The sequence below is a fragment of the Neltuma alba genome, unplaced genomic scaffold (genome assembly GCF_004799145.2).
Source record: "Neltuma alba isolate B1F8T4 unplaced genomic scaffold, ASM479914v2 tig00005117_pilon, whole genome shotgun sequence".
NCBI lineage: Eukaryota > Viridiplantae > Streptophyta > Magnoliopsida > Fabales > Fabaceae > Neltuma > Neltuma alba.
In genome coordinates, this window is record NW_021633984.1 from 358,993 (window position 1) to 370,478 (window position 11,486).

An 11,486-nucleotide genomic window follows, 5' to 3' on the forward strand; every position below is an offset into this window, starting at 1 on the left:
ATCAATCCTCCGATTCTCTGTGACACTGTCTATCGTTGTTGCACTTTTCACTCTCTCTCACCTTCTATTAGTTTTTCAAGTTGATTTCAAGAATAATTGCCCCAAACAAGTTTTTATGTTACTTTTAAGTACGAGTTTTAGGATGATTATCCAAACGTATTTTTATGATCATAGGATAGTTAATTGATTGTGTACTAGTATTTGATAATAATTATGATTTTTATGACCGTTTTGAAGTATTATCAATATAATAATTTTTATACATCATAGAAGAATCTAAGATGTCAGTAATGGTAAAGAGACGAAGGTAAAGGAATAATGTGGCTCCCTGTGCTGGTCCGCTGTGAATTTGTATTTTATAGTAATTTCACGGTCGCTCTACCCGAACAGAGTCCTTTTTTATTTATTTTTTAATCATTGTGATTTCCTGAAACAAAATAAAACTAACGATGAAAACCGAAAAAGAAAGCCTACATATGAGACTTAAAGGTATAAAATTATACTACCTCCGCTCCTTAATATAAAAGTTTATCAACTAATTTGAGTAGATTAAGAAAATTAGTTAAGTTAATTATTTTAATAAATAGGTGTTATCTTTCTTAAAATTTTCTTGCTAATTAAGTATATTGGCTATAATTATCATTATTATATAAGAGACAAAGTGGATTGCGGTCCTATATTTATGATCAAAAGCAAAGTCAAATGAGCTCTTATATATTAAGGACTAGAGGTAGTAGATAATTTATTTGTTTAATGGTTATTTATTAATATTGAAATGAGAGACATGAAAAACATTACATACCACGTCACAACACACCAACAAAAGCCAGATGCATGTTACCACCCCAATGCCTATTTACTATAATTATAGATAATTAAGGTAGAGAGGTAATACTAAGATTGGTCACACGGAAGAAAGAGCGGGCCTCAAAACAAAGAAGCCAGAGTATAAGTTGACGGTGGCATAGAGATGATATCCGTCGCCACCGAACAGCCACTGGTTCACGGAGAACGCTGCCTTGGTGCGTTTGTGGCATCCAATGACGGCGATTTCCACACAATCCAAGTACCATCCTGGGTATTTCCCTGTCCCGTCGGAGTTGACAGTGATGGAGCAGACACTAAAACAAGGGCCCGTGCCGCTGAAGACGTCGAGGCGGCCCTGCGTGAAGTAGTTGTCACCAGGTTCCATTATGCCCCAGTTTTCGAGGTTGTCGACGGTGAAGCCCTTGCCGGAAGAGTTGTTTAGGTTGAGGCTGATGGTGGAGTCCGTTGCTGCATCTTTGACATCTCCTGTCATAACTCTCACAATATACGTACACTTCTCCTCCTGCATGCATGCACATGATATGAAAACAGAAGGACTAAAAGCTTGAAACCAATAATGGATCAGCCAACAGAGGTCGTTCCAGTTGGTAATTAAGAAGCGACTCATAACCCATATGAGGAACTAGTTGGTGGAAGATTTGCAAGATTCTATGTAAGAATTCCGTGAGATTAAAGTTAGGCTAAAGTATACATTTGGTCCTTTAACTTTATGTAAAGTTTCAATTTAGTCTCTTAACTTTAAAAAGTATACTTTTAGTCCTTTAACTCCAAAATTGTTAGTCTTAAATGATGACTTTTCGTAACAATCATGATTGTTTTGAATATTAAATATAATATATTAGCATTTAGTACTGTTTTATCAGCATTTAAAAACTTAATATCATCATTTTTTATTAACAGTTTTAGGGTTAAAAGACTAAAAGTTTACTTTTTAAGTTAAAAGACCAAAATAAAACCTTGTGTAAAGTTAAAGGACTAAAAGTGTACTTTAACCTTAAAGTTATAACCTGACCCTGCCCCAACTCATCTAAACATTTGTTTATTGAAAAAAATAAATAATGGATGAATACAAGAGAGCAATTACTTACAGAAGTAGCCATTGCGGCGAAGCTTATGAGTGAGAGAAGGAAGACAACACAAGATAATGCAATAACTCTGAGAGCCATTCTATTTTTTTAGTTTGTGATATACTAGTCATCGATACGAGCATGCCTTTATATAGGGCGGCGCACATATATATGGTGATAACTGAGTTTCACCCTTAGATTCAATCCATTTTACTATGTGGCCCTCAGCAATATAGTACGAACTCTGTAAATAAGATTGGGTAATATTCTCACACACACACACACACACGGACCGCAACGATCTACAAGTCACACCCTAGAATGAATGATGATGATTTATATTTTATATTTTAAAGGTCTCGTATTGAAAGTATGTACTTCAATAGAACGCACGGAAAGAAATGTCTTCCTCGAGAAGAGCGACTGGACCAAGAGAGTTAAGTACACGAACGAGATGTTATTTATATGGAAACAAACTATCCTCAGTACGTTTTCATTCAATTGAGGGATAAATCAATAACGGCGGTGGTTCCTCAGCGATCTAATTAATGAAAATGAGAATTCGCAGGTCGGGTTATAAAAACTATTATATTTAAATAAACGATCGTAAACTATATTTACAGAGTTGCAAATAAAAAGAGTATTCTGGGCTCTGGATACTATGCTAAGCCTTCTGTTGTGCTAGGGCAACATTATATATAATCTTTTTTGAATAAACTTTGGTGTCTTATATTTCGGCTACGAATCTCTAGTGGTCTCTCTTAATAATTTCAAGTTTGTGGAATTTCACTGCAACACAAAATTGTCGACAGTTTTACTGTTGTTAGGCTTCTATATTCTCCAGATTGATAGAGCCGCAAAGTATTTATTTATATGAGTTAAAATATCAGCTCATCATCTGTCTTTTGATAAATTCAAAGAAGCCGTATGACCGTTTTCATTCAATTGATAAAGCCAAGCCAGTTAAGCTTTCCTTGCTGACAGCAACAAGGGGTCAATTTCCGTACGTTCATATAAAGTAAATGGATGAAGATGAAAATTTGGTCCGTAAATTTTTACATGGAAATGGGAGATACCTGAAAGTTTTTTGGGAGAATCCTAGTTAAATCCTTTTAAAATATTAAAATTTAAATTAAGGCCTGCATTTTTAACAATTTCTAATTAAGCCAAGAGGCCTTATTAGAGATTTTTGAATGTTATCAAAAGACTAAAATGTCCTTAAATAATTTAAAATAATATTATTTTGAAAAAAAAATTAAACCATGAAAACTTGACGTTATATAGTATTTATTTATAAAAAAAAGGTCTTACATAAGAAAATTTGAAAATACTAAGATTAGAAAATTGACAATGCATAATATAACATTTTATACTGACTCTAATATATTGATAAGAATTTTATGGGAACATGGACTTTTTCTTCCGTAAAGGGAACAAGGACCTTTTAGTTACTTGATTCCAACTCCATTAAATTAATAATTTCTTGAAAATTTTTTCCTTATAGTTAAAAAATCATAATCTTAATGTATTAATAGATTTTAGCATCAAATTTGTCATTTCTTTCTTAATTGCTTTGCTATATCTGTCATGTAATGTTCTCATCATGTTATATCTTATAATCTTATTACTAAAATTTATACTAATAATTAATATGAACTTGTACTAGAAATCTAAATAATTTTTCCAAGATTTGATGCGACAAATGAAATAATATGAACTACTTAATATAAATTTATATAAAAAAAATACATTTTAGCCTTTTAACAACATATGGACACTACCGTAAGAACACATGAAGCTAATACATCATCTGGTGGCATCTCAAAAAAGAAGAAGAAGAAGAAACTAGGTCATAAATCAATTGGTGCAATTACCAATTTGCTAACTTAAAGGGGCATTTTAGTCTTTTAACAACATTAAAAATTTTCTAATAAAACTTCTTGGCCTAATTAACAATTTGTCAAAAGTGTAGGTCTTAACTTGAATTTTGATATTTCAATTGGATTTAATTGGGATTCTCCCAAGTTTTTTTATATAAATTTTATCATAAAAATTTAAAACTGTAATAATATTGTCCTTCATAATTAAAAAAATTAACATTAACTATTAAAATAATAATGTTAATCATTAACATTTTTAATAATAACAGGTAATATTGTTACGATTTTAAATTTTATAGACTAATTTGCGCACACAAAAATTTTGATATCTACTATTTGTCGGTGAAAACTTTTATAACAAATTTTTATCCGAACTCAAAGTAAATAATAACCTTGTGTGTAGGATCATACGTAACAAGTCAATAATACGGTTCACATGTTGTGTTCAGCGAATCTTTGAGCACGGTATGCTCATCCCCAAATAGTAGGTTTTGGCAGGTTGAGGGTAGAGCTGGTAATATGAGCCAACCCGCCGGTTATGGGTTGGCCCGCGGCGGGCCTAAAGCTTGGCAGGTTGGGCTTTTTAGGACTGCTTTTTGACGGGCTAGAATTTTTCCAACTTTGCCTGCCAGGGTGGGTTAGCTAGTTAGGCTTGCGAACCCGCCAAATTTTGTAATTTTTTAAATTTTTTTAAAAATAAAATATACTCAAATTCCTAAATACCTAAAATAAAACATGCAAATATAAATTATCATAAATAAAATATGGAATCCAAAGTTTCAAGTTTCAACTTTCAAATAGATCAAAATAGTAAACATATGATCATGAACATGATACATCCTTAATAATTTAACAAACATCTCAAATTAAAAGGGGAGCTTGGGGCTTGGGATTAGGAGTCTAGGAGAACTACCAAACGCAAGCAAGAGGGGAGGTAGGATAGGAGGTTGATTCCTTGAATCACTTGGTGGTTGATGCCTGATGTGGCCGTGTTTTGACAGATTTTTCAATTTGAAAATTTAAAAAAAAATGAGAGAGAGTAGGTTATGGGGATTGGGGAGGCAGAACTGCAAAAGGCTTTGAATGGACTGCTAGTTTGGACCAAGAGACTAGAGAGTAGAGACCAAGAGGCAAAGGAAATTTTTTTTTTTTAAAAAAAAAGTTAAACGAGCTGGCCTGCTAACCCCACCGCGGGTTTGGTCTTGATGGTTACGGGGCTCAAAACTTCCATTTTAAAATGGTCCCAATTTTTATCAACCCAACCCGCTACTTGTTGGCGAGTTGGCAGGTTGAACCGACATACTTAACCCATATTACCGGCTCTAGTACAGGAGATGAGATGCCCGCCTCCCCTGTTTTTTTTCCTTTTCTTTTAATTAAATTTATTTTTTTTATTTGGGTTAATTTGTATCTAACATTTCAAAATATATTTTCTAGCAGTACTCATTATCATAAATTAATTAATTTTTAGTATGTTCAGTATCCTAAAGCATTTTTTTTAGTAACATCTAGTATTCTGAATTAATTACTTTTTAGTTAATCTAGCATATTGAAGTATTTTTTATTGAAGTATTTTTTTAGTAGCACCCCATATTCTAAATTAATTATTTTGTAGCAAATCTAATATCCTAAAGTATTTTTTAATAGCACTCAATATCTTAAATTAGTTAATGTTTAGTGCATTCAGTATCCTGAAATATTTTTCAGTAACACCCAGTATTGTAAATTAATTTTCAATGGATCCAGCATCCCAAAGTATTCTTCAAATAGTATCCCATATCATAAATTAATTGTTAGTGTATTTAGCACTCTAAAGTATTTTTCTAGTAGCCTCACTAATTGAAAAAATTATTCAGAATACACTAAAAATTAATTAATTACTGAAAAGCATTTTAGAGTGTCAAATACATGTTAACCCAAATAAATAAAAATTAAAAAAAAAAGGAGGTGGTTATCTCATCCCCAAACGGACGAGCTTGCCGTGCTCAGTGCCCATCAACAATATGAGCTCAGGCGTTCTCTGTGCAGTAGTGGAAACTTCAAAGAAGCCAAATATACATTTAATAGTTGGTAGGGTCTTTTTTGAGTACAAAGGCAAGCAAAAGCTTGAAGAAAGTAAAATAAACTAGCAGTAAAAGCTAGAAATTATACACAACCTTAGCAAATGGATTACTGATCTTCCAAAAACATGCCTAATACAAGCAACCATTGGAACCGTTGTGCCTTTCGCGAGCCAAGTAATTAGCGCATCTATCTGATAATCTCATGCTACCTCCACAGTCGAGTGATCATATAACAAATCTCTAATCTACCCTGATGATGAAAGGCCTCTAACGAGTTAGTGTATACTGCCTGTTTCTTAATATTAGAATTAACTGAAGAGTTAGATTTGGTCCTAAATATAAAAGCTCAATTTATTTTGTCTTATATTTTTTCCAAAATATTCTTATTGACCGTAAAATGTTCCCGTTAAAAAGTATTTCAATGTACATGATTAAATGAAATAATTTAAAGACGTCAATACATATTTATAACAAATAATCTTAATATCTTTAAATTAGGTATTTAACTCTTATTTTAATGACAGTGGTTTTGATTACAATTTTGAAGGCCGACTTTAATAGCATTCAATTCCGCTTCTATGGCTAAACGCAGTACTCCCTAATATATAGCTTGATGAAAACCCAGAAGCCAGTTGCCCACTACCTCGAGGTATTTTTATCTAAATCTTATAAATAGTAAAAGAATTTATCTAAATGCTATAAGATGGAAAGTATTTACCAAAATACTGCATTAAAAATTGTTCTTTAAAAGAATGATTTTAAATTTTTGAAGAAGTTATTCACGTGAATAACGATTTCTTCATCTGCCTTTTTTTTAAATAAAAAATTGAAATTGTTCTACAGAAGAACGATTTTAACATTGATACTTTTTTTAGTGAAAATTATAACTAAAAACCTACATTATTAACTTTGTCATCTCCTTCTATTTCATTCTGAATTTTGATGAGAATTACAATTGATGATCCAATCCCCTCGGCACATACTTTTTTTTCATTTTTTATTTTATATTTTCTGCAAAACATGAAAAAAAATATAAATAGATTTTAGGGTTAATGTTCATCCAGCATCTCGAAATGTTTTATTGTGTGCATCTGGCACCTTAAAAGATTAGCATCTAGAAGTATTTTTTAGGTGCATCCAACACCTTAAAATATTTTTTTTGCCTTAGTACTGGATACACCAAAAAATATTTTGTGGTGCTAGATACATTTTAAAAAAATATTTTAGGATGCTGGATGTACGAAAAAATACTTCAAGTTAATGGATTCCCTTAGAAAAATACTTCAGGATATTGGATGCATTACAAAATATTGATTTGTCAATTTTGCCATTTATTTGATGCTTAGTCTTTTTATATTTTTTTTCCTCCATCCTTCAACACCTTATTTCATATGATAAAGCTAATTCAAAACAAATTTAACGAGTTAACTGTCATTTTTTGTTCTAATGAATTAATATTTAAATAAGGCTCCTTATTTTTTTTCATCCTCCAAAACCTCAATTAACATGGTAAAGTTGAAAAAATTTCATTCTAAGACAAATTTATTGACTTGACTGTCATTTTTTATTATGACAAATTAGTTGAAATGATTTATATTGAGATCAAAGAGAGTATAAGTAGATTTTACATCTATTTAGTTTATTTTATATATTAATTTTAAATTTAATTATCAAGATAAGATATAATCTGCCTATAAAATTTACTTATATTTTTCATGTTTTCCAGAAAAAATAAAATAAAATAATGAAAAAAAGAATGTGCTGAGGGAATTTGATCATCAATTGTAATTCTCATCAAAATTCAGAATGAAACAGAGGGAGTTAGGAAAGTTAATAATATGGGTTTTTAGTTATAATTTTCACTGAAAAAAGTGTCGGCGTTAAAATCGTTCTTCTACAGAATGATTTTTATTTTTTTTATTTGAAAAAAATGTTCGATGAAGAAATTGTTTTTCAAGTGAACGACTTCTTCAAAAATTTAAAACTGTTCTTCTGAAGAATGATTTCTAATATAGTATTTTGATAAATACTTTTTATCTTATAACATTGAGGTAAATTTTTTTTTACTGTTTATAGGGTTTGGGTAAAAATGCCCTACCTTGATGCCAAACTGATCCATCAACATCTATATGCTGACATTTCAACGGGTGGTGGGGACTTAGTCACTGTCCTTTTTATGAGAACGTTTTCACACAAAAATCTACATTTCACGTGGGAGCTTTCCTTGCGACAATCAAGTTCGTTGCCATGCTATGAAGAAGCCAAAGTCTTGTTTGGTTGCAAGTTCTAGTCATTCTATCACTATAAAGTTTATTATCATCAAATAATTAGTATTATTTTTACCTTATTATATTTCTATTTTACTCTAAGTGAACTTATAAGTCTCAGCCATTCCTTTGACTTCTTTCAATTATCAATCCACTCCCTCAATCTTGACTCATAAGAACTTAATTCTTGTAATTTAGAGCTAAGCAGTTTCACGAATTAAGTTGTTCTAAATTAAAAATATAAGGAGTGAGTTGTTGTTGGTGCATCAATTACAGGGATTACATAATTTTGAGTAAAGTTTGAAGACTAAATTGATAATTTAAAAACAATTCAAAAACTAAACATTATATGCTTTTCGTCTTATTTTAAAATACCACAAGGCATTGTATGCAGATAAGAATTAGAGAGAAAAAAGTTCGAGTATATTATTATATTCTTGTTATTATATAAAGGTTAGGAAGATTATGTTTCTCATTTTTTGTAAGTGTATTTAACAATAATTACTCCTCCAGTTCTAAATATAAGGCCCTCATACTAGTTAGAACCGGAGGAGTAATATTTTATGTTGAGTACAAAATTTGAGAAATTTTAGTGCATAAAAATGAATTAATCATATAATGGACTAAGGAGACCATGGGAGGACAATTCTCCCTTTTTGTTTTGTTCGGGGAGGGTCTTCCCCAAGATCCAAGAAGATAACTTGAACGAACAGAGAGAGCCTATGCGTGTAAGTGTGTTTATTTAACACGGGCAAATCACCACCACCACCACCTAAGTGTTGACTTTTGAAAAATTTAAGAGAAAATTAATTTTTTGGTTTTTAGAACTTTAACTCAATGCCACTCAATTCCATTAATTTAATTCGGTTATAGCTAAATCCTTAAAATTTAATTTGACGCTACTTAGTCCATATAGTTTTGATTGTTTAAAACTTTAGTCCTCATATTTTTAAAAAATAAATTATATATTTTATGAAATTTAGAGACAAATTTTAAATAGTTAAATCTATAAAAACTGAATTGTATTAAGTCAAAATTCAAGAACTGATGTACAATTAAGTTAAAGTTTAGGGGCATAATTACATTGAGCTAAAATTGAGGGACTAAATCACAATTGAGGCAGAACCATAGGAATTAAAAGATTAATTTCCTCAAAATTTAAAGAAGCCAAAGCGCGTTTTTTTTTCCTTTTTGTTTTCTCACAAGAGCACGTTTTCATTTAATTAAGATTTAATGGAAATAAATGAATAAAGTTCGAGTGGTCATGTTTCTGTTTATACAGTTACTCACCTCTTGGGTAGCAAGTGCAAACAGGGGGAACCAAAATATAAAGTAGTATAAGGGGTCAAAAATATTATTTTTATATATTATACTAACTCATAACTTATTTTAGTTTGGAAAAATATTCATTTATATTCCATAGCTAATTGAACATCATTCAATCTCTAAAGCCTCCCATTATATCTATTTTGTAACTATTATTTTATTCCCTTATATCTCCATCTCTTCAGTTCATGAAAATCACTGCACAATGTATTAATTCATTTCTAACGTCTCTCAATCATTTCTTAAAACCCTTTACATAATACCTCCAAAATACCTTTGAACCATAACTTTGAAATCTTATATCAAGCTAGTTTCAATTAAGGCATCTAACAAAAAATTTAGAAACTTCATACTTGAATGTGAATCAAATCAATTTTATAGACTCAAAACCATGGTTTGGCAAACCATCAAAAAGCACTTTCAGACTCGAAAACATGGTTTGGGTCCAAAACTATCCAAACACCCTAAATTTTGTTGGAAAATCATGGTTTGAGCTAAAACCATGGTTTTACCCTCCTAAATCATGGTTTTAGCAAAAGCAAGAGTATTTTGCTTCTAGACATTAAAAACCGGTGCTTGGGATAATTATTATGGGTGTTAGATGAGTAGTGTCAGACGCCTTTCTCCTTCTTTCTCCTCCCCTGTTCTTTTTATATTTTGAGCAGCTGTCCTCCTTCGTCCATACTTGATTTTTATGTTAGGAAAGAATATCTATTTTTCTAAAAACATATTTAATCTTATATTTTATAAATATATATTAACAATTTACTAATGATATTTGTTATATATTGTTTATTATGAACTTAAGTGGGAAGTTAATGTTGGTCCTAAATATAAGACCTATTTTATATGATTATTAATTTTTTTTCAAATTAACCTTATTATATTCCCTCAACAATAATCAAATAGGAGAGAAAGGAATGAAATAAAAAATGATGCTTAGGATATTTTAAAAAAATATATCATACTAACTAATTCAATTAATATTCTTAATCTATTCAAATTAATTAATTAGATCTTTGTAATCATCATGTTAATTTATGTCCTTTTTGGTAATTTAAACTAAAAAGTATTTCTGATAACAACTATCCAAACACTTTTATTTTATTAAAATCATTTTTTCATAAAATCTATTCTTCACAAAATCTATTCTCCAGAAGCTATTTTCCAAATCATGGTTTAGTTTCATCCAAACACCCTCTGTTTTTTTTTTTTTGGTGATACAAGGAGACCCTGAGATTAGGGTCTTAAGCCTCTCGGTACTCCAATTCCTTCAACGTCTTCCTGCAAGATTCTCAGTATCCCGCTTGGAGGGGCTTCCCACATGGTCCAAACTTGTGAGCTGGATAAACTCATCTTTGCCATCATATCAGCACAGTGATTTCCTTCCCGATAAGTATGATTAAATTCAAGACTCCATTCTCTCCTTACTAGCTCTTGCAGAATATCGGTTAGAACGTCGTCTCCTTCTATACCTTTTTTCTCTCTGATCTGGTTTATGATCTCCTTGGCATCAGTCTCAACCTGTACCTTCCTAAAACCCAGGTTCCAGCACAGTTTAAGTCCCTCTATGATTCCCCACACTTCTGCCGTCGTTGCGTCTTGTGCTTCTAGTCCACATGAGAAGCCTCCTAGCCATTCCCCTTCGCTTCCCCTTATAAGTCCTCCACACCCTGTTCGTCCACTTCTTGTTGCTGCTCCATCTGAATTGAGCTTCCACCAACCATTCGGTGGTCGTGCCCATCTTATTAGCGTCTATGTGTCTCTCTCCTCCTCGCATAAGCTTTTCTCTTGCCTTGTCCTATAAGACTCCAGATACTCTGTTATATATTTTTCAGCATTCCTGGGCATTTCCCATTCTGATTTGTGTAGGTATCTATTTCTCCATCTCCAGATGTGCCAAGCTATTGTTGCAAACAGCTCCGGCCATGCACTTTCTTGATCAGATTTTCCTCTATAGTTAAGATTCCCCATTAGCCATTGATTGCAATCCGTACTGCCTATCCAGGTCCTACAACACCACGGTGTCAGCTTCTTCCAAATTATCTTGGCGTG

The 11,486-nt window shown here is 31.6% G+C and overlaps 2 protein-coding genes across 2 annotated transcripts; both read right to left on the bottom strand.

Moving 5' to 3' along the window:
* Window positions 1-904: 904 nt before the first annotated feature.
* Window positions 905-1,994, bottom strand: LOC114746812 (PLAT domain-containing protein 3-like). Its single transcript, XM_028935094.1, has 2 exons — window positions 1,917-1,994; window positions 905-1,330 (listed from the first exon to the last, which is right to left on the bottom strand). The coding sequence occupies exons 1-2, from the start codon at window positions 1,992-1,994 to the stop codon at window positions 905-907; spliced, it is 504 nt and encodes a 167-aa protein (XP_028790927.1).
* Window positions 1,995-10,670: 8,676 nt separating this feature from the next.
* LOC114746813 (uncharacterized) lies at window positions 10,671-11,175 on the bottom strand. Its single transcript, XM_028935095.1, has 2 exons — window positions 11,051-11,175; window positions 10,671-10,965 (listed from the first exon to the last, which is right to left on the bottom strand). Exons 1-2 carry the CDS (start codon window positions 11,173-11,175, stop codon window positions 10,671-10,673), a joined length of 420 nt encoding a protein of 139 aa, XP_028790928.1.
* Window positions 11,176-11,486: the final 311 nt, after the last annotated feature.